The sequence below is a fragment of the Molothrus aeneus genome, chromosome 1, assembly GCF_037042795.1.
Source record: "Molothrus aeneus isolate 106 chromosome 1, BPBGC_Maene_1.0, whole genome shotgun sequence".
NCBI lineage: Eukaryota > Metazoa > Chordata > Aves > Passeriformes > Icteridae > Molothrus > Molothrus aeneus.
The window spans coordinates 145,608,954-145,633,273 of record NC_089646.1 but is presented as its reverse complement, the minus strand read 5'-3'; the positions used below and the strand labels follow the sequence as shown (position 1 = coordinate 145,633,273).

The 24,320-nt window shown below is 39.0% G+C and overlaps 1 protein-coding gene across 1 annotated transcript in view; it reads right to left on the bottom strand.

Moving 5' to 3' along the window:
- Positions 1-24,320, bottom strand: part of TG (thyroglobulin) — a 148,069-nt gene that overhangs the window by 69,222 nt on the left and 54,527 nt on the right. The window contains exons 31-39 of the mRNA XM_066566615.1: positions 23,056-23,232; positions 21,975-22,086; positions 21,348-21,427; positions 19,736-19,879; positions 17,019-17,084; positions 8,461-8,595; positions 7,396-7,560; positions 6,015-6,237; positions 2,785-2,878 (exon numbers count right to left, since the gene is read on the bottom strand). Coding sequence (XP_066422712.1) covers positions 2,785-2,878; positions 6,015-6,237; positions 7,396-7,560; positions 8,461-8,595; positions 17,019-17,084; positions 19,736-19,879; positions 21,348-21,427; positions 21,975-22,086; positions 23,056-23,232 — 1,196 coding nt within the window. The remainder of the gene's footprint in view (positions 1-2,784; positions 2,879-6,014; positions 6,238-7,395; positions 7,561-8,460; positions 8,596-17,018; positions 17,085-19,735; positions 19,880-21,347; positions 21,428-21,974; positions 22,087-23,055; positions 23,233-24,320) is intronic.

Below are 24,320 nucleotides of genomic sequence, written 5' to 3'. Positions count from 1 at the left end.
CAGCAGTCCCATCTGTTCTGGCAAAGAATGTCTCCAGCAAAAACACAAATGGCTGTATGGGAGAAGCAGCAGAGCAGCGATGGCTGCAGCATCCTGCAAAATTACAGATATCTGTGTGCACTCCTCACTTATCTCTCTGATGGATCATTTCAGGGGCTTCTTGTGAACATAACAATGTTGCCAAGAAAACACAAGACATTGCAAGCACTGAGACAGTTGTTTTTTCTCATGAACTTCTCTTGAACTGAAACTGCCTAACTTGCAGTGCCTTGTCCCTGGTTCCCATCCATTTCTGCACTGCATGCAACACAGAGAGAGATGGGGGTGAAGAAAAAAATGAAATCATCTGTTTTCACATGGAAATTCATTCTGAAATACAACCACATCAAGTTCTGTCAGCTAAAATGTTATTAACAGTTATATTTAGCCCATTCCATCTCCTCAGCTCAGCATGGTTAACCCTGAGACTCATGCTAAGCATTTCCCACATGTCCACAGTCTCCGCAGCACCATGACCTCCAGCTGCCCTGTAAATTGCATGTTACATTATTCTGAGTGACTTTACACAATAAAAAGCTTACAAAGGGCAAATATGGGCAGTAAAATTTGGAAATAGGAAACCAAAGCCATTGATAACAGCTGCAACTGATATGGAGTAATTCGGGGGAACATTTAGCACTGGGACTGTGCACAGAGCCAAGTGTCTGGATGCAGAATTCCCATTTCTTTTCTGCACCAAGCAGTGGGAAGCCCAGCAGCTCCCCCATGGTCTCATGGGGACTCTGAGCAGGGGCTTAGATCCCACGTGCAAACCCGAATGGGGTAATGAAGTTCAGCAGCCACCAGGATGTTGCAACTCAGCTGGAAATCCGAGAAGCTTCATAAAATTCATAAGCAACTTCTCCATCACAGAATGACAGGATGGTTAACCTTGGAAGAGAGCACTGTTGGGGCCATCTGGTCCAACCTCCCTGCTCATCCTTCTGTAAAACACTTGATGAGCTACTTGACAGGGACAGATTTAAACTCCACCAAGACAGGAAACCTTCAGTGCTTTTACTACTGTATAATATTGCTCTGTAAAGAATTGAGTGCAATGGGGATGACACAATAACGATGGGAACGTGCAGGAAATGGAGAAAGAAGAGAGAGGGTTTCTATTCCTATTTAATGGGGATTTTTAAGTCTTGATCTTACAATTAAACCCTTTCTAAATAAAGGCAAAGCACGGCTTTGCTGAGCTAGTGTGACAGGTGGTCATGATTGTAGGTGGAAAAAAGTCAAAAGTGCCAGTTTAACTGTGGTACTTGTAGCTATGGAAGCAAAATTATGTCATTCACCTTCTTCAGTGCTTGACAGTTTGAGAGTCCTTTGGTGACAGGCAGCAGTACCTGCACTATGCTCTTTTTGAGGCTCAAAATGATCCTGAATGACCTCTGCATTCACTGCTCTCTGGGAGATTTTATATTCCATATTTACTAGCTAATTTAACTTTCCACAGACTGAAAATATATAACTATCTATCTGCATGTGAGTAAAAAATAGAGCTTGCCACAAAAAGAGAAGGAAAATTCAATGCCTTCTGTTCCCAGCTACTTCTCCAAAACCAGAAATTTTAGTTCTCTCCTGGACTAGACTTATGCATGTAAAACTGGATTTTCTTGATTGGACCTACTTCTATCTTACAATTTAAAAAAAGACAGGAGAGATTCAGTTCACAGGACTGAGAAGGAGAATAGAGAAGCCTATTTAGTCTTTGAGTGGAAAATACAATGGTTTCAAATAAAGTATCTTGAAAGCAGCTCTTAAGCATGGATGGCAAACTGCCTGGGACAGTGACCTGATGTTTTCAATAAGTGGTGACTGCACTCAAGGCAAAATGACAGCCTCATGCTGCAGGGAGAAGACCGATTGCTGGTCTCTCTGGTGGTTAAAATGGGCCTGCAAGGGACTCTGTGCTGCTGTCAGATTGCTAAACCAGCTCTTTCCAGACATGCAGTATGACAGATTCATAAATTTCTATTACAACTACCACCACCTTCTGAAAATTGCCAGTACTGTGGAAAAAAAAAATGTTCCTGTCTCTGGGCCTACTCCTCAATGGGACTCACATGTTATTCAGCATCTTCATCACCAGCCTCCCAAGGGCTGGCCAATCATTTTAGCTTGGCTTTAACTTGCAGCTTTCTTTTATATATGTTTAGAATGAGAAAATCAAGAACTTTCAAATGAAAATTCTTCACACTCTACCAGTGGCCCAGCCATTTTTGGAAACATCTATTTTTAACCTCTGTGAGCTGGCCACAAATCTAGCACTGCTTGCCACTGTCATTTCCCAACAGACTCCCACAGATGTCAACAGAGGAACAGTAAAGAGGAGGGTGAAAAAAACCATCAGCAGCCCCCTGTCTGGTGGTAAATGTTGATGTATTGTATTGCATTCCTGTCTCCTGGACAGATGGTCTGCTTGCAGGAACACTGCCATCTCTGTCCTTAATTTCTCCTCCTTTGCTGTCACCTTCTTCTGGTGTTGTGTTTCCCTCTCTGTCTCTCTCTTATCTCTGGCTTTTTAGTGTGCTGCCCTCCTAGTCACCCAAGACAGCTCACACAAAGCCTGTGGGGAATACTCTTGTACCACTAAAGACACCAGAGTGCCTAATTTAACTTTGCAGGCTTTGTGGACAACACAGGCAAAACAGCCACTCATGCCAATTAAAAGCACTTTGGAAAGAGACAAACCTCAGCTACAAAAAAAATTTGATTTTAATTACATCTCATACTTACAGTGGTGTCAGGAACAAAGATGTGCAGATACAGACAGTCTTCACTGACAGACTGTGGTGGGGCCTCTCCATCTCCTGGCTGCCAACATGCTGCCCTAGAGACACAGATTGAGAGTCACAATAAAAAAGGTTTTTACTCTTCTTCCACTGCTGCTACTTCCTTATATTTTCATGCATTAGTTAATAAAATCTTTAAATCTGTAAATCTTGATCTCATTTAAAACTGTGCCCACCTATAAGTTAATAATAGCTAAGTAGGTTTGTATACATACACATAATCCATGGCATTTGTGTGCCTAGAACTCCTTCTCAGAAACCCTGCCTCATTTAAAAAACCTTAAAATTTTAAAATGTGCTTTCAAAAAACCCACACTTTACATAAACTGCACAAAATTAGCACCACCTGTAAGACAGCAGGGCTGAGGCTCACAGGCAGTCTCCCCTCATACCTACAAAATTCACTCTTTGGCTGAAATGCTAGTTATTTATTTAAATTTCTAATAATTTGTGAGCTACATACATTGTGATTTATTTCCCAGTGGTCTGTGGGCTACATTGCATTGTGTTTAATTTAATTTCTAAGGTCTGTGGGAAAATTTGGTAACTTCAAAATTTTAATGCATTTTTAAAATCTCTTTGTTCTAAGCATCATAGCAGACATTAACAGTGTCAATTTATGTTTAAAGTACCCTTCCAATAAGAATTCAGTAACCAACCACATAGAGAAAATTATTTTCTGGCCATCATCTGAATGAGATTAATCTGCTCAAGCTTATCAAGCTTGAATCAAGTAGATGATTTTTGCTGTTCAGTGATAACCTACTTTGAAGCCAGTTCCTCTATTTCACAGCTTTATGCATAGCACACAATGAATTAGGGGAAAACTCACAATTTCTTAGTGAAGAAGCCAAAAGTGCTTCAGAAATTATGGTAATAGCTCAGAAAATTATTTCTAAATTATAATTTTTAAAGCCCTTGTAAAATTTTGTCCTGAAGGTGTAAAGAAATTATTAGAAAACTACAAGGAAAAGGACCAGACTTAATGGAATTCTACATTTTTTTTTTCATAAGGGGGAGATTCATCTAGGATGGTGATGTCACTCAACAACTTTCACACTGGCATAGCGGAGTTTGGACATCTCCAAAACAAAAAAACTGCTGAAGCTACTTTTGGCAGAAAAAATTACAAATTTCCATACAATTTTCAATACAAATGTAGTACCTATTTTCCTGCCAGGAAATCAGGTATTACATGATTAATCATACAGCTTTCGACAGGAGAGCAGGGATCATCACCTGTGATCAAGGCTTCTTTTCTCCAGCTCCCAGGAGAAAGACTGCCACCTGCTGAAGCCCAGGAGCTGGAGACTCCAATAGCTGCCTGGTGTTTTTGGTTGGGTTGGGTTGGTTTTTTCAAGTTTTTTTAAGTCTTTTATCAAGTCCAAGCTGATAAATAAATATTTCTGTTCCATCAGTAATGGCACTTTGCTAATGTGAATTTCTTATATATAAATATTTAGCAGCAATACAGAATATATAGAATCCTAAAAAAAAATCAACAGTTTCTATACATAAAGTGAGGCCTCTCCAATTCCCCAAGTGTAAACTCAAATAATTGGTTTTTAAACCTTAAATGAATAATAGAAGATAATGGCCAAATTCTTCATTGGACTAAGCAAGAATTGTGGATTCAAAAGACAGGAACAGATGGCCCCCAGATTGTTTTGAAAATCCCAGCCAGGCTGCTCATTGAAACCCTGCGTCTTCAAGGGGAGATCACAGAGGCAGGTGGGTCTAACCAAACCCAGTCTGTGGCTCAGACACCAAGAGCTGGTGCTGTGTGTGCTAAAATAACACCACTGAACACCTTGGGAAACAAAAAGTCACATCCCACCAGATCCCTGCAATGTACTTGAGGCTGTGGCTTCACACCCCCACAGTTCAGGAGCATCCTGAAGGATGGGACAACCAAAGGCCAAATACACTTTCAACTCCCAAGTATTCGCCTTTTAATAGGTTTTGGACAGAAGAGATTGATTTTGTGGACCCTTCAACCTGATCTCTTGGACACTACCAGGCAGAGAATTTCTATATGAGGCCCACAACTTCTGGTTACATCAGTGTTGATGTGCCCCTCTTGGACTAAATGTGTACAAATGTATGGCTCAGCAGGAGCAAAGCTGTTTGTATAAATATAATAAATACCTGTATAAATACTGTTCAGGGTGAAAATGGACTGACAGCAGACAGTTGATGGGGAGTTATGCAGAGATTCAACAGAGTGTACAGGAATTTGCCTTTTCTCTCGAGGTGCTTGCATGCTTTAACATATAGATGGAGAAATTATTCTCTTTTCTAATCAAAGTATCTATCTGTACTCTGTAGGTTGCTTTGCAGGAAAGGACATGAATATTGTTGTCATCACTCCAGCAGCTTTCCCAGCCCTGGCTGGACCAGCATTCCTGAGCGTGGGAATCCATAAAATCAGAGGGTTTTGGGAAAGCTGCAAAAGGCCTCAGAGACAGCAGAGCTGTGATTAGAGCTAAGCAGTAGCCATAGGATTGGTCAGCAGAAAAATTATGCAAGAAGTAGAAAAGTAAGGACAAACAGAACAATGATCTATGTATTAATGCTTATCTAGAATAATTCCCTAAGATACAGAATCATTTATCTAGTAAGATATTAGGAAGTTCTAAGCTTAATAATGGAGCTAGAACCATTATTGTGTGCCTAGAACCTGTCCTCACAAACCCTGCCTCATTTAAAAAACCCTTAAAACTTAAAAATGTGCTTTCAAAAAACCCACACTTAACATAAAGTACACAAAATTAGCACCAGCTGTAAAGAGAGCAGGGCTGAGGCTCACAGGAAGTCTCCCCTGCACCCTACAAAATCCACTCTTTTGCTGAAATGCTGGTTATTAAATTTATTTAATAATAATAATAATTTATTTAAATTTCTGATAATCTGTGCATTGTGTTTTAAGGTTTACAAGCAGGTATTGTGTTTGAAATAAGCATTGTTTTAACCGAAGGTACGTGTGATTATAGTGGTTGGGTAGAACTACTGTCAATGTGCTTTTGCTTTGTTTGATTGGTCAGAAAACTTTTAAAGTGAGTTGTAACATTAAGCTTTTGGTCTGCTGCCTGGGATGTGAGGTGCTGGCACCTTCCCATTGCCAGTCCCATGGAATGAGACAGATGCTGGACAGTAACCGCTCGGGTTCCTCACCGGGGCTCGGTGGCGTTCCAGGGCTCCAGCCAGGCCCGCGGCTCCGGGGCGCTGAAGCGCCGCTCGCCCAGGGGAGGGGCAGCGTAGGGGACGCCCAGGAACTGCCTGATGCTCTTCCATCCTGAGCCCACGTGGATCACCTGGGATTTGCCCAGCAGGTATCCCTGGGACGGGATGTACACTCTTGGGGTTGACTCCGATTCAGAAATGGGCTGGAGTAAATCTGTCAGAGGGTGAGCAGAGGAAAAATAATTTTTTTTTTCAAGTTAGGCCATTTCAGGAATGAAAATTAGTCCCATTTCCCATAGTTTTAAACTGTTATGTTTAAACTGTTGTAACTCTGTTATGTTCAAAATTCTCTTCTTTAAATGAAACACAGAAAAATTTAACTGTTTCCTGTTACTGTTTTCCCATAAAACAGTTCATTAAAACACAGTGAAGTGACACCTCCTGCTATTTTTCTCCTTAAACAATGTATTTGATAGGCAGGAACAAAATTCAAAGTCATGGGACTAAATCCAAACCTGTAATGAACAATAAACACACAAGTTTTCTTTTGAGTGTCATTTTGTGATTTTGTTTTACTTTGCAATGATAAACTGATTTTTCTCTCATTGAGTTTCAACCTAGAAGGTTCTCATTGACTTCACAGAATTTCAGTGAATGGGAAAATTTTCTTCCTTTCCCTCTTATTGTTGCCTGGGTTCTAATTACCTTTAATAAATAAAATAACCAGTATTACATAAAAAGAAAGCAATCTCTTTAAAAATCAAGGTGAATAAACCCAACAAAACCTACACTTTCATACAAATATGTAACCAAACAATAGAATTTTTACTTATCTACACTGTCTACACAATTTCTTTTTCTCTCTTAAATATTTTTCACTTTTTTAAAATATTATTTCATCCTGTTTAGGGACCAGGAATATCTGTTTGGCATTTTGTTTTCTCTAGAGATTGTCCTTAATAATTTCAATTGACAGTGACTTTTCAACACTCCTAGTGTTATTCTCCATGCTTAAAAGTAAGAGCATATCAAAGCAGCTTCTGCAGATGAAAAGCTAAGAGTTGGACTTGCATTTCTGTTGTTGTTTGGTTTCCCTACTTTGCACTTTCAAAACATCTTTTATAAACTAGACTTCCTCTGTTATGCCTTCTTCAGCACCAGAGGGTAACACTACAATTTCATACATTTTTAAAACAACATTTGGGCACATTTTTCCCATCCCCTTGGCTGTAACTCCTCTGAAACAGACATGGACAAGTGTCTAGGAGACACCCATGTTCTTTTATGAGGTGAGGAATTCCTCAGTCCTCCATTCACTAGAATTGAGCACCACAGTTGAGGTCCTTCCTCCACAGCTCTGGCCTGTTCTTACCTTGTCTCCTGTAGATGTAGGTAGCAGGTTCTTTGAGTAAAACCCAGCAGCTGTGCCCTTGCAGGCCATGGGCACACATCTGTGTATCAGGGTAGAAAATGCACCTTATGGCTGAAGGCTGGATCTCCAGTGTAACCACTGAACATGACTGGTTCTTTGAACAAGCTGTGAGGTGAAGCATGAAGAAAAAGAGCAGGTAAAAAATGTGTTCTCACATTTTGCATGACAGCTTTACACTGTTCTTAAAAGAAAGGTTTTACAACAGGTGAAGCAACAAGGATATGATGTAATTCAGAGTAATGGGACATAAATGTCTCCAAATGCCCAGAACATTCTCCAAAATAGCCAAAGGACAGAAGCTTATATTGGCTTTAAAATGGAATAATGCAGCAAAAGAACTAAAACTAAGTTTTAGAAACAGAAAAACATCATCTAGTAAAGTGCTGATAATCTCATCTGAATTCTAACAGTCCCCAGTGAGTAAGTGGGAACTTTCCCTTATTTCTACCACTCTGTGGCATTGAGGATTTCCCAGTCATGTGAAATTAAAGAACTCTTCTATCTGGTCAGGTTGCAGATTAAATAATTCTCTTTGCTCTTTAAATATTTCTCTTTGCTCTTTGCAGATTAAATAATTCTCACTACAGCTCAATCCCTGCTCCTCTTAGCCCCCAGTTAACCCCTCCTCACTCCCCACTGCCACAGGTTGCTTTAGATGTTGGCAGGTGGGGTTAGCAAATGGCAGTGGTTCTTTAGAAAAACAAGACATCATTGCTTTATTATTTGCTGTAATATTCTCCCAGCTGTACAATGCATGGAGAAGTAAGAGATCTGCATGCCCAAGAGGTGTCAAAATTACCTAATTACTGTATTATATTACAGCATTTATATCTATTGCATCTCAGTTAACTGCTTCAGACCCCTTCTCTCAGATTAGGAAACACTGGGATAGTCTTTAAAGACAAGTTAAATCAGTGTATCTATGTCAGAAGTGGGAAAGCTGTTCTTGGTTTTCAGGCTCACAAGTCAGTATTTTCTGTGAAGCTGTGAATGACCATTTCTTACCAGATAGGCAAAAATCTCTGGCCGTGGAGAAGTCATTAGATATATCTCTGCTAACATGCACAACTTCAAAGTGGGAGATGGATGAATCCAGGAGAACAGATGACATATTTAAGGGTTGCCATGCATCCATATACTCTGTAAAATGAACCATAAAAGAATAATATGACTAGAAGGAGCAGTAAAAATTTCAGAGGACCCTAATAAAGAATTAAAAGCATTGGGGAGTTCCTCAATGTACAAGGGTCATTTCCCTTTGCATCAACTGAGAACAAATTAAATATTCAAAGGCTTTTAATTGGCTTGAAGGTCCAATCTGTGTTCAGAGGTCAGATAATAATTGGTTCACAAAGGTGTTTAGTAAAGAAACAGGTAAATCCAGAGCAGATTTTTCCAGGTTTGAAGGTAAACCCAACTGATTTAAATAAAGGATTTCTGAACAGCCCTAATTACATTAAAGGGCATGGGTTCTAATGTTTGCACACAAGTTCCTGAACAGATACAGCCAATAAATTATTGGAAAGTAAATGGAGTTTAATTTGACCATTTTAATTTGATTTGGTGGACAGAATTATATTAAATTCTATGAACAATTTTAATGTCATGTAACTTCCACATAATTGAGATTTCACTCAATTTCACAGGCATATATATACACAAATATGTGCATATGTGTAAATATAATCATGTATTATGTCTATGAATATTCCCATATATACATTTAACAGCCATGCACTTGTGTGAGCATGCATACACACACACACACATGTACTAACTCTGGGATTCCTCAAGGACTGTCCTTCTGTCTCAAACTATATTTAAAAAAATACCACAAACATTCTTTTCTCATACACAAACAGATAAAAATATCTGAGAACTCTTAATTTTGCACATAGAAGACAAAACAGAAGGTTTGGGACAGAATGGGCCTTTAATTATTTTAGTTCCTTTAAGAAGTTCAGTATATTTTAAAAGCAAAAGTCCTGCTGTGGCCACTGAGTCCCAAACAGTAGGTTGGTGTTGCTCCCTCCATGTAATTGTAGGGTGAGGAGAGAGCAGAGTCAGCTGCTCCTTTGCTATTCCTAGTGAGCAGGTCTTGCCCTTGAGTTCATTCACCCACACAGACACAAAAGTCATGACCTCTCATTTCATTAAATATTTATTTTATTCTACTGAGAAATCAGTGATTGGCAAAGATAGCCAAAGTTTCCTTTCTCCCCCTCTCAGAAAGACATTCTGACCACAGCTCTCAACATGAAATGAAGGTTAATGTGGTGTTGCACTGTGTTGTGTTAACACCACAACCCTACTTGAATCACAGGGAGGCAAAGTCACCACCAGTGCTACATCAGAGGGGTTCTGAATTAGTCAGGAGCAGTGACCCTGCAGTCACAGCTTGACTTGTGTGACAGACTCACTGCACTGGATTTTTTCTTCCCTGTAAGGACTGATTACTCAATTATTTTAGAGGAACAGAGTGGTTTTAGTCATGTGGAAATTACTATTTTCTGTATTGTCAATGGTTTCTCTTTTTCAAAAACATCCACTATGAGCTGTTGCATAACCTATGTTAGAAAACTTCAGCCTCTACATTTAGGGTGACAGTGGCACTTGTTTAGAAAGATACTTAGAAATAGACATCAATTTTAAGTGATGGAGAATTAACCATTACATCCTCTCCAGAGATTTTCTGCCTGCAATACCAGGTCCCCCAGGTCTTTCTTTTCCAGATTGAATCTTACAAATTTATGTTTTCAGTTTGTTTTGTTTGTTTTGTTTTTTTTTTTTTCCTGAGGAACAAGAAAACTTTTCTTTTATCAATATGACTCAAAGTTAGTTTTTACCTAAGAGCAATGTTGCCATCCTGTGCTGTCTACAATACCAGCAGCTGAGGTCCTACTACTGGAACAAGCAAATTCTCTCTAGCTTCAAACACAAAGCTTCAAATTACCAGCTGTGGTTCTTCCAAAAGAGAGCCTTGTCTGGATTGCATTGTAACACAGAAAGTCTGGGTACACCAGTGGTTTTGGAAGATATTTCCCCAGACTCTATTCCCTGACTCACCAAGTGACCTGGGGCAAGTCTCACCGTCCTCCTTTGCCTCCATTTCCCACAGACCAAACATTCAGAGGGGTCCTCGCTCTCTCAGGCAGGAAATTAAAAATGAATCCACAAAACCAAAATAAACTCTTGGGATTTACACCTCTGAATTGGGATTTACACTTGAATTTTGCCTCCTATACTTAATTTCACAAGCTAAACTTTCTACTTCTGCATTAGAAATTTCTTTTGCCCCTTTATGTGGGATAGTGTCAAGTCCATACCTTTTATATACATATGAGGCACACTGGGCACTTTGCAGCCCATGCTAGGCATGGAAGAGTGACCACTCATGATGCAAACATCCACAGCTCATACATTCCTACCTAAACTGGTTATTCATTGCCCCAAATCTCACAGAAGTGACCCTTGCCACCTCCCACATGGGAGGTTCTTCGTGTTTGGTTGGGATTTAGATTGTTTTGGGGCTTTTTTTTTCTTCCTCATGGATATTCATGATTTCAGGTCAGATTTAAATGCTGAGAGTCTCAGTTTTTCTTTTTCCCTTTTCTGGCCAGCTGACCCCAGATGCAGAGAGATGCATAAACATTAATGTTTATTTTAACAACAGTTCAAAACTCTTTAACCCAGAGCCATGCATGGCACCACTGTGGACACTGACAGCCAGCAGTGAGCTGCAAAAGAGATTTTGGGTATTGGTTCTTCCCTTCTCCTGAAAGCAGATTTAGCAACACCCACATCCATGACACCCACTTCATTCTGTGAGCAAAACACAACTTTCCATGGCTGATCTCAACTTGCCTCATGCAGAAACTGCTCTCACAAGGCAGAGCTGCAGACTGGCCCTGTGCTCCTGGCAATGCACAGTGCACCTGATGGGCTGGAACACATTTCTGGTTTATAAATAGGGTAAGAGCTGACCTTCCAACCCACATTTTGGCAAAGGCTTTCATTGGATAATTACAGCCCTCTGAATCCAGCCATCCCTGTAACTCTTATTTCAAAATTATAGATGTCCCATATAGAGAGCCTCTCTCTTCCAGATGTTCTTGTTTGGGTAGGCAAGATTTAAGACTGGATTTGCAAAAATGCTCACATTGGCCTTACTCTGCTCCCACTGCAGTCACAAGATCAGAAGACTGGAATAGATTTCCTGGCAAAGAGGTTTTAAAATCTTTGCCATAAAGTCAACAAAAGTTTCATTACTGACTTCAGTGGAAGAAAAGAGGCATCAATTATGAGTTTGCTGTAAAATTTAACACTTGATCTAAGGAAACAGAGATACAGAAGTGCATTAAAATAACAAGTTAAATTTAAAAGAAAACTTGTGAAGTTGAAGAGGTCAATATGAGGTTAAGGAGGTACATAAATCAGACCTCTGGGTTCAGTATGCCTGATTTATGTTTGAAAAATAAATTCTGATCTTAATTCTGAAATTTGTGAGCCATATTTAATACCCCTGACTCAAACCCAAAACATGCTTAAAGACTGAACTCAGAGCTTTATATTCCTGGTTTTCAGAGGTTTGTTCCAAATGTCTGCTAACCTGTCTGTGTACCAACAATCTTCAAAGACAGCAAATCATCAACTCAAAGTGGACCTGCAGAAAATATACTCTTCCTAAAATAGAACTACTTGTTTTTGTTGATCCATTGAGATTCGTACAATTCAAAATGAATTATTTTCTTTAAACTGCTGCATAATAACTGTAATCACACCTCAGACAAGTCTCAAAAATAACAACTGTGTATTTATGGCCTTGAGCAGGGAGCAACCTCGCTGTGTTCCTGTTAAATACAAGCTTTCTGTCTCATTTAGGGGTGCCAATTATAGCAAATGATACAGTAAGGGGATATTAAAAATGTACTAGGTATTTATCCAGGTTTAAAATAAGCAGTTTTCAAAAGGCTAAAATCCTCATATTGACAAACAATAAAAAACAAACTTAAGACCAAAGATAGAGTAATTCCATGTCAGAGATCAAGTTTGCTGCGTGGGAGCATGGTAAATCAGTCCCCAAAAATGGGTAAAATAAGGTTTTGTTTTACACTAAGGATGTTTCTAACAAATACTCTACATTACGGGAAAACAGGAAGATAAATTATGCTATTAATCACCAAAGTCAGCTACATCAGCACTTGTACTACCATCAACATCTCTCTTGAGAATGGAAATACCCCATGTGCAGACATAGCCCGATGGGAAATTCATTCCCATGTTGGAATATCCTGTAGCCACTGCTCTGCTCAGTCCTGCCTCAAGGGAATGACTGTAAATCACTGGGGGATCACAGGAGGCAGCAACAGGAAGGGTCTAAGATCATTACATCCACATGCCTGGGTGGTTTCTCTGTCAATTACTTGATTTGCATGGAGTGGGAACAGAGCCCACATGATCTGTGTGTAATCCACAGGGCCATACAGGACCCACCCTGTAAGGACCACTGCTTCCTAACAGCTTCCAAATCTAAGATAGATAGACATGCTCTAGTTAGAAATGAATACAAAAATATTCAATAAAGTTTAGATAATTACTGTATACAATTAATAAATCTCATAACAAAGTCAAAAGTCACCAAGGTTGTTCCTCCCACATACACAAGAGTGTTTTCAGGCTCTCCAGTGTGCTCTAAGTACAAGTATTCCTTCTAGAAATTCAGGTAATATGGATTGTTGGTAATATGGATTGTCTCATGGATTGTTTTGCTTCTTTCAGACTAATTTGCAAACACATGAAAATTTCCAAGACTCAAACCCTTGTGCATACACTGCTTGAATAACAGCATTACATATTTGGAAAATAACAATAAAAAAATATATATCTAATTTTAAAACCCATTTTCTTATCTCCCCTAGCTTACAGCTGGCTGCAGGAAGTTCCATCTCAAACCTAATTATGAGACTTGGCTGTTTTCTCTTTATAAGACAGTTCAAGATGTTCACAACTGAGCAGAGCTGATTAAATACCAGCCTAAGTAAACCAAGACTGCAGGATGACATATGAGCATTTTCAGCATGGGCAGTCTTAAAATAACATCTGTTCTCCCATTGTTAAAGGTCATAGATTGTACCTGAAACTCCCCACAGATGGTTCCATACTCAGTGTCATCACAGCACATGAACTTCTACAGGGGAAAAAAATGCTCCAAACCTAACAAGCTGGACTTTCCCAGTCAGTTCAGGCTATCAATTTTTCAAGCATCACTTGTGAGATCACAGGAACTGTGTGGAAATCACAACAGACCAGCAGGAGCCTGCTCTGCTCCATGCAATAGATGCACAGAAGGAAATGGAAGTGTTCATTCAGTTAAAGATGAAAACCATACATTGAGTTAAACACACTACAGCCTGGAGATGAGATGACTTGGAGACTTCAGCCTTGCTGTGGAAAGGCTTTTGCAAAACTTGCTGAGGCAACAACAAATCAATGAGAATTCAGGTGAAAGCCATTGTGCACTTCACCTCCCTCCTGCTAGAGAGCAGTGGGCTACAGGCACTACAGAGCACTAATTCCCTTTTTTCACAGGCTAATGAATGTTAGAAACACAGTGTTGTTTGTAGGGGCAATAATTTGGGAAAAGCCCACTGGAGCCTCAGGCTTTTGAGAGAAATCTCAGACTGCAATGGGTGGCTGGATGAACATTCTGGTACAAGGCAAAGAACAGGAAGAACCCTGACCCTCTCCTTTTGCTGTGGCTCTCCCAGGACTGGCCTTACATAGGGAAGGGTCTTTTCTTGCATCTCCCTAGTGGCTGCAGGCTGCTCTGGGACAAGACATGAAAAAAAATTGCTCCTGAAAATTATTTTTGTTATTGCAGATTCCAAGGTCTAGACATTTTATGGTGATTACTGCTAAGGAACTTCCTCAAAAGCCCAGACCAGGGAACAGAAGGAAAATATATATCTCCCCATGACCTTCAAATGTATTTGAGAGTGGGCTCAGAATGACATTAACCAGCCCCCTCTGCATTCCTGGATTTGTATGTCCAGCTTGGTCCCTGACCTGGTCCTCCTTCTCTAAGGCTAAAACTTCCTTGCTGAAGTCTCCCCCCTGGTCTGAATATCCTAAAAGCTGGAGCTGCCAGGAAAGACTGAGGTGAAAAGGCACCTTGTCCTTTTCCATCTCCTTTGTCATCAGGTCTCCTGCCCCATTCAGCAGCTCCACACTTTCCCTACCCTGGCTTTGCTATCCACGTACTTGTGAAACACCTGCTGAGATCTTTCTGTTGTTTTATGCTCCTACAATGCCTCCACCCTCTCTGTTGAGAAGAACAATGAGTAAAACAGGCAAAGTATCTACTTCCCACCAGGCTGAAAATAAGTCTGCTCATCTGGGTTTCTTCACAGCACTTTGGGGCTGCAAACACCACAGTTTTGAATGGAGCAGCATCCTGACTGCAAATGGGAGGGAGCAAAGTGCTGGGCACTCTGTCCTGAGCATTGCAAACTGGCTGACTCAGAAATCAGGCAGTCAGGGCATTAACTTTATATGAAATGTAAGCCCTAATAGAGCTCCAGTTAACTCAGGCTCTAGATTGGACATAACATTAATTCACAATTTCACAGAGCCTTCTGACAAAGTAGGAAAATTTAAGTATTTTTCTGATCTTTTGATGAAAAATTTCTATTTTTCATATGTATAGATACACTTACATTCACACACACACATCTACTCATGGCAGTGCCCTTTAATCAGTGATATTTTCTCACATTCACCATCTGGCTACCACAGAGCAGGCACAGTAATTTTTTATCCCCATGTACAAGCACTACCACAATGTGCAAAATTCAGTAAATGCTAGCTTATGTGTGATGCCCAGCTCTAAAACAATAAGTGTTCTATAGCACATATTAATAAAACATACAATCATAAAGTGTTTAGAGACAATATTTCTGAAAATTTTCTAAAGTCTCTGACAACACAGCCTAGTTCATAATCTGACCAAAATAAGCAGTCTGGTACTTTTACTATCAAAATGATGCAGAACAAGGACAGATGGTGTCCTGGTGCATTTTGAATGTGTTTCTCCAGTGCTGTCAGAGCCCCAAAGTGTCCAGGAAACCAGTGCTAATTTCACTTCCAGCCTTTTTGTGCTCTGTAATTGAGTGACATCTTCTAACCACTGTCAGTCCCCAGAACAACCACTCTAACCCAGAATCCTGCATCCTTGTGGGAAGCTCTGCTGGCTTGGGCTGCTCAACCAGATCTCTGCAAACCAGTGATACCCTGAGTTGCTCTGCATTTGGAAAGATGGCCTGGAAATGGATGATCAGGGTTGTTACAAAGGACGAGCACCTCACTTGCTGTTCTGGGCAGCCTTAGAGTCAAAAGCAAACAGCAGAAAGACCTAATTTCCTGATTTTCTTAAGTGCTGCTTAGGACACTGTTTTCCTAGATTTAAGCAAACAAGAAAAACATAAAAGGAAAATGACAAAATTACTACCAAGCTTCACTCTGGGAGGAAGAAAGCTTCAGTGAAGTTGTTTTCCACATCCCAGGGGAAAAACATTCAACATCCTTGGCAAAGGAGTTGAATTGCCCAACCTACAGGCCAGGCCTCCTCCACCACCTCCTCAAAGTGTTTCATACAAAAATTATTTCTGCTTACCTACAAAGATAGGAGTTTTCCTTCTATTGCATTAAAATGATCATTTAAAAATCACAAATTCTACTAAAAATTAGACCAAACTTGATTGTGACTTGTGGTGATGGATATGATGAAAAGGCAGATCATATAAATTCTGAACTGAGTGTTGAAAATTCTTTGCAAATATCAAGTCTCCTGCATGCTCAGTTGCATATAGTTCATAGAAAGGCAGATTCAATCAGATTAAATATTTGTTCAGATCAAACAGAAAATCAAAGGCAGAGATGGAAGTGCCTTCTCAATTTCACTAAAACTGGAGGATTAAATTGAGATTTCTAATAAGCTATCAATTATTAGATGAATCCATTCTCTTCCTTTCTGTTAGACACAGCATTTTGCAGCAATGCAGTGTATTTCTGGGAAGGACACTTCAGGGAAGCCTGTAGCTGCTGACAATTTGCATAGATTTTTAGGGGTCAGTAGACACAAAGACCTGAAAGAGAGCAGCTAAGTTTCATTTACTAAGAAGATCCACCCACTTTTAAAATAACACGTGAGTGCCATAAGATTTATTGCATCTGGAAAGTGAAGCGCCATACACGCTCATAAATAAATTTTTTCATCAGTCCTGCCAAATATTTTGTCTCATGTAGCAGCAAGAGTGAAAAATTAGGTCAGCATTGTGGACATGACAGTCTTTCTTTTAAATGATACACAATTAATGAAAATGAGTAAACACCTAAATGAGTGACCTCATGGGGAACACTTTCATTATAGTTTGATTTTTCAGCAATATGAACAAAGTAGAGGATGGAGGGATTTTTACTGTTTGGTTTTTTTGTGGTTTTTTTGGTGGGGAAAGTGGTGGGGAGCTGTTTGATTTTGTTTTTGTTCAATTCATAAATACACTTACCACTTTCTGGCCTGAAAGGTAAATTAACAGGTGGACACAGGTTGGGAATGGTGCTCTTCAAGTCAGCTAAAAGCAGAAAAACAACAACACAATTGAAAACAATAATACTTCAAGGTTTGAAATGCAATTGATACTCAATATTTCCAGCATTACTTCTCAGGCCTGGATGTTGAATCTTCTCCCCACAAACACCAAGAGTAAAGATGCAAGGCTGTTTTGCTATCTAATCCTTTTGAGCTTGTACATGAAACCAGACTTTCCTAAATTTCTGTATTTATAAACATTTCTACAAATGCTTTTTGAGATGAAGTTATGAACAACTCATTTCAGTATTTCTGTGCTTTTTTCTATGTCCCTCTCTGTATTCAACTTTATGTTCCAGGAGAGGCATAAGATTCTCTCTGCTTCCAGCTAACTGGAATTTCTCAGAAATATGAATTATAAATAAGGCAGTTTCCAGCACAACACTTTCCAAATTGAAGTTTAAACAAGAATTCATCATACATAAAACCTCATATTGGTTTCCATACAAAAAACTTCTCATTTGCTAATACTTCCCATAAATATTTTGTAATCACAAATAATAAAAACGAAGCTTTCCCTGTGCATTCATATTTGGTAGAACACTTTGGCTACTCAAACCAGTTATAAATTCTCTACTAAGACATAATAAATTACCATCCCTACAGAAGATGAAGACAGATCAGATTTTCTGTTAACTTCTTCCAGTATGTATTTCCCATGCACGTAACTGATAAATGTTTCTAAAAACTCAGAGGTTTTCTCATTCACAGCTCTGAAGGATCTGGCCTATCCAAAACTCTTTGAAATGCTGCTCTATGGTCCTTTTTGACTGAGCTTATACAAAATCAAATAGCTCATGAGCAGAGCTGTGCAGCAGACAGGTCACACATTAACTTAGCCTGTTATGAAACACAGGGACAGAAGTGCCTTCCTCAAACCAAACTGTGGAATACAGCCACAGACCTTGTATCATGCTAATATCCCACTGCCTACAGTAAATCACTCCTTCAGATTTTACTCATTTTCCTTTTTAGCCTCAGAACCTTTTTGTTCCTTTTCCTGGTTCTCAGACCCTCAACACACCAGCAGAACTGATACAAATTTTCGTCTGTAAATATCTCCATTTGCATAAACATCTGTGCCCTGTTGGGTGTTATGGTGGAAAAACATCTGTAGCTCCCTCTATGCATAAGGAAATGTCACTGTCTCTCTTAACACTCCCTACTTTGCATACACCAGGGCTCCTCTTCATCATCCCTCTGTCTGGCATGTGAGAAACAGCCTTTATCTTTTGTTGGTTCTTTGCCAAAAAGGGGATAACAATTCCAAGAAATGGAAATTTATCCAAACCTCTGCTGTCCTTCGTTGCTCCACCTTTCTTTGTTTCACTTTTACCCCTGTCTGCATCTCAACTCCCCTTGCCATCAGGATGCTGCCATTGCTTTATCAGGGTGTTGTTCCCTTCCTCTCAGTGCCAGACCCTCAGCCCACCCCTTCCCAGCTTCCAAAATGTTTCCATGCTGTCTCTACCCTTTAACAAGGGCTGCCCCACAAGAGGACATGGATGGTTCTGTGGGCATAGGGACAGGGCAAGACTTGAAAAGCTCAACAATGAGTCCATATTTCAGAAACTTAGAGTGTGAATGAAGGTTTTATTTATCAACACTGTAAAATACAATGTATTGCCACAATATCTGATCCATCTCTACACAGCTTTAACTGAATTATCTTTCTATCCTATTCCCTGGACAATATATACCATGCTTTGTGCCCTCTCCTCTCAGCTATCAGCCCTTCTCTACTCTGCAAGAACTAAGGGTATAATCCAGTATAAAAGCAGAAAAAAGTATTCCTTATTCAAAAAATTTTCCCTGATTCTGTCAACATCACCAGACCTGCCCCCAAGGGGGCTCTCTGCTCAGGAGTTGTGTCTGTGTGACCAAGAAACAGGCTGTCCTCCCATAAAGGGAGACAAACTCAGGTGGGCAATTGTTGTCCTTATTCTTTCAGTCATGTGAAATCAGAGCTTAACAAAGTAGAACTGGACCTGCCCAAAAGGAGTGTGACAAATGGGAAACCCATTTAAAGCTTTTAACAGAGCAATGAAGCTTTTTTTTCTCCACAGAAAATAAAATCCATCCTGACTAGGAGTGGTTTTGATTCCTCACAAGAAAACAACACAACATCTCATAACTGCTCTTCTGTTTAAACACCTGATGGCTTCTTGCTGCTTGAAAAGCACAGGTCTGCTTTGGAATTTGGTCTTGGTCCTTTCTTTCCCAAAACAACCAGAAGTGGATTTTAAGTTCTGTAGCAAATCCAAACCTTTTGAGGTTATGTATCCACATAGATGGTAAAACAATAAGCCCAGGAGTGAGAAACAAAGAATGATTTCCTGATCAGGACTGCACAGTGAAGCAAAATATATTTAAATTCTGACATTGGCCACAAGTTTCTGATAGAGTGTAAGAAATTAAATTATGCATCTTTGAAGTATTGCTATTCCTTTTCTATTAAAATGGACATTAAATTGCAATTTCTTTCCTTTGCACATACTTATTTGCCTTGTCTACTTGTGGTCCTTGCAAATGGGTCCTACAGCTGGAAGCTGGAATTTTCACACACTGAAGCCAAATAATAAACTTCAATGTGCAGAAATCCATTAGAGAGGTCATGTGTCCTGCATCACTTACCAGGCTTTTGATACCAGCCAAATGGGTGTATTTTGACTTCAGCATCTGGTGAAGTGCAATTTGAAATATGCCAAGCACTTCTTGTTTCCTCAGCACAGGTCTGGATTCCAAGGCTGTTCAGAGTCACACACACAATCTTCCCACCTGCCAAGGAAGCACATGGGTATAGAAATAAGGAGGAAAATTTTCCTTTTCTAGATAGTGTTGTGAGGAAAAAGAAAATAACATGGTTCCATTGAGCGTTAAGTGAAATTCAACCAAGTTAGAAATCAAAGGAAGGAAATACCAGAAATGAGGAAAGTGATTGAAACTAATGCTGAAAAATCTCACTGAATTCATTGTGAGGGAAGGTGGGTACCAGCATTAAAATCCATTATAATCCAAATCACAGAGAATTTCACTGAGCAAATGTCACAACTCTGAGCAAGGAGCTCTTTCATGTTAATGTAGTTAAAAATCTGCATGTATGTTGAAACATGTCCCCTACTTACATCAAAATAAAAATTCTTTCAAAGCCCTAGTATAAATAATTTTGTACCTGAAAAATATGGAGGGTTTGAAACACAGTTTCATTGAAGATTTCAGCTCATGTTAAAATCACTGCTAGTTCTCTTGACTATATGAGTGCCAAGACTGGATGTCTGAAATGTCATAGATATTAAGTATTAATCAGGTAAATTAAAAATGGGTCCATTTTGCATGCTGGACACCTTAAATTTTTTTATTTATTTTAGAAGTATTTAAAGAAACTCAAAGTCATATTCAGTTAAGATTTGAAATTTCATATGATCATAATGAGGCATGAAAACTATCAACTATTTTTTATTTCCACATTAATTCTTATCTAAAATAAACTGGATTAATTTTCTAAGGCACACACTTTTGAGCAGTGAAAATTTTGACTGCTCAACAAAGAAAGGAATTAAAAATATGTATTTCGGAAGTGTTTCAAATTCCAAAATGCATTATAAAAACAGCCCATTTAATGACCTCAGGGAGAGCTGATTAGCATGTGACTCCACCAAAAACAAAGTTACACATTTTAGTGGCCTAAATCTGAATTTGTAATAACATATTAAAATCCTTTTCATTGACTTTGAGCTGGGTGGTTGAAATTGAAATCCAATTTCAAACATCAGGTGAAGATTTTTTTCCTCAAGCAGAAGACTAAAATCTGGGAGGAGAGAAGGTCAGACAACCAAACAAGCCAAAAGGCTTAACTGCCCCAGTATATCCACAGACATTATGTGCTTGCATGCACCTAATTTCAGTAATATTTAGGTTTCCGAGTCCTTTAGCCTTTAAAAACTGAAACAACATAAAAGGAGAAAAAAATCACTAAAAGAAATCAAGTTTTATCAGTTTTAACTTTATGCTGTTGGAATTGCAGCCTGTTAAGGACTCATGAAGTTTTCTTAATAATTTCTGAACTGTGGAATGTGTCATTAGGCTGAACTCCAGATATGGTTATGGTTACCCAAAAAGGTGATGAAGAGAGGTGCATGAGATCTGAAAGGGCTTTTAAAGCACACTTCAGAGCAAAAGAAGAGTAAAATATGGATAATGAAGAAAGACTGAAGTTATTTTAGAAACACAAACAGGGGGGAAATACCTGTCAGCTGGGAGTCATTAAAAAAGCCAAATCCTGTGCAACAGGGGTCAGCATCACACCAACGCTCACACTCAAAAAACCTGGGAAAGGAAAAACATTATCCATGAGAACCTGTAGGGATGCCTTTCACAATAAGGCTGAAGAACCAGTATACACACACACTTCCATACTTTTTCCATATGTAGATGAAATCATGCTTGATTAGTATGCTTATCAGACTTCATCTATTAATTTAGATGATTATTTTGATATCTACCCTAAAAATATCAGCCTAAATTGATTTGGTGTATCATTGGTAAGGGACTTAACAGGTCAACTGGTAATTAGTAGCATTATAAGTAAGAATTTTCATGTCTATAATTAATAATTATATATTAAACATAATTAATAATATAAAATAATTATATATTAAACATAACTTTATAATAATAAATATAATATTATATTTATATAATGTTCAGTTCTAAATCTCCTTTAAACCATATGTTATCTTTTCTTCATTAAATACTCTCAAACAATGCAATTCTTCAATCAATACATCTGATTTCCTGTATCTGCATAACACAGCCTTGGAATTCCATACATGGTTAAAATTCCAAGGAGAACAAAGGAACTTTCATGTCCTACCCATCTGAAACAGCTTTTCTGCTCATGTCAGTCTTATTCCTCACTGAGATTTCTGTTACTTTCTGGAATGGTACACGTGTGTAGAAGCTCTTCACAGAACTTTTAAGAGTGACTGGAAGGAAAAAGAAAAACAAAATTGGAATAATCAGTTTAACTTTGTTGTATACAAATACTGGCCAAGTAATCAAATGGTAGAAGTCCAGTGTGTACTTTTATGCTGAGCTCTGGTTGATTAAGAGATAGTTTTATGCTATCACAGAAAATTCTGATTGTTAAGCATGAAGATGAATAAAAATTCACCAAGTGAAGGCTCTGGAAGCTTAGCAAATTACATCACCAAGGAAAGACTGCCAGCCAGGCCTTTTGAATCTGAGACCTGTATTGATGCTACTTCTTCCACAAGGCCTTAAACTGGGATACAGCTCCAGACTGGAAGACTCCAGTGTGCTCATGCATTATTCAGCCCATGCTGCCCATTGGGCTCCCCAGAATGACATGACTGAATAGCTCAGTTCAGTGGACCTTTACATTTGTCACAGCAAAATTACATGTTCCTGTACAGTGAAAACAGCCTTGTTTGTCCAGCTTCCTTTCATGTGCCCTATGAGAAAAACATTGAACTTCCCAAGTATCCAAAGAGCAAAGGTTAAAATTCATATCTATAGCTCTGCATTTGCTAAAAGATATTTAAAGCAAAATAAGAATTACACTCAGTGCTTTCAGTTTTTGCATTATTTAGCTATTGTAGAAATTTTAATGGTAGATTGTGACATTCCAATGACATTCTTATTTCACCCATATTATAAAAAGGGCTAAAACTGATATACAAATTTGAGATCCACTTGGCCTCTCTGACTTTGGAATGGCTGAGGTGGACAGAGTGAAATTCATGGTTGATATCTTTCCATTCTGAATAGAAAATGAAAAACCCTATCCCAGACAGCCTGACCTTCCCCTGCACCATCACATCCCAAGACTCATTTAAACATGCAGAATTTTTATCTCAGAACCAAGAGCCAAAACACTGCCTTGCATTCCCAGGGTTAGAGCAGACATTATTCATCCAAACACCAAAACTTGCCTATTTTATGGTACAGTGTCTGTGGCTGCCAGGGTAGCACAGTTGCACAGTCTCCTGGTATTTGGTTGATGCTGCTGTCACAAATCTGTGCCTCTGGATAGAGGGTACACACAAAGTATTTGTCTGTGGCACTTTGCAGATCTGCCATTCGACAGAACTCTTCCTCTTGGGCACAACCTGGGAAGCAAAGTCATGAACAGTTACACACACGAGGGTTCCTTCCCTTCTCTGCTCCCCTTCATGTTTTCAGAGCAAAGCTACCCATCAGCAAACAACTAAAAGGGAGAATTTCAATATCATCCTACTAATCTGCAAATTAATTAATTTAATTAAAGTGCAAGAGAAAGAGGGACACATTCTGGTCCCAGTGGCACTGAAGAGCAGGTTTACCTGGAGAGCACAGTAAAGGAGCTCCAGCAGAGCTAATTGGGAAGATAAATTCCCCAGCTGTGACAAGCATTACTCCAGTGTATTGGTCTCTCTTTAATATTTTAATTCATAAAGATGTTTTTCTTTCTTAGTAAATCTGACATACAAATTGTATAATCATAAGAGAACTCTGCATCAGTCATGGTCTCTAACAAATAAAAAGGACAATAATGTCTACTATGTCCTAGTAAGCTTTTACAAAAAATATTTCTGAAGCATTCAAGCATCACACAAAATTAAACATAACTTTCCTAGAATGAACTATTCAAGACATTTGCTCACAGCAATTTGTTCTGAAGTTTGTCCCAGGGTAAGAGCACACCTTCAGAAAAGAACCAAAGCTGTCAAACCCATTTCTTAATTACCATGGCAATGGCTCCTGGAAACAGGTGTGTCAATGCTTAATTTTAAACAATTTTAATTTTTTGACCTCTTACAGTGCTGTCTGTGCACTGTTTAGTACTCTTAGTTCTGACTTCCTGGTAGAACTAGAAACTCTTCTCCATTTACTGCATCAAAATATAATTTATCACTAACCCAAATTATCTGCATTTTACCTTCTTTTACCACTATGCCACCTCCCTATTTGGAGTGGTACACTTCAAGAACAGCAGGGCATTGCCCAAGCTGTACCTTTGACTCCTCTTGCCCATGACAGGGGCACCCTGATGGTGAATGATGGGCACCCTTTCTGCCATGGCAGGCAAAGACTGTAAGGAATAAACAGGTGGCCCCATTGGCAATTCCTATGAAAATTTAGGAGTTATCTACAAAAAAAAAAAAAATCTCGAAGTCTAAAGTTTTTACTCATCATTATTATAACGCCTGTTAAAAGA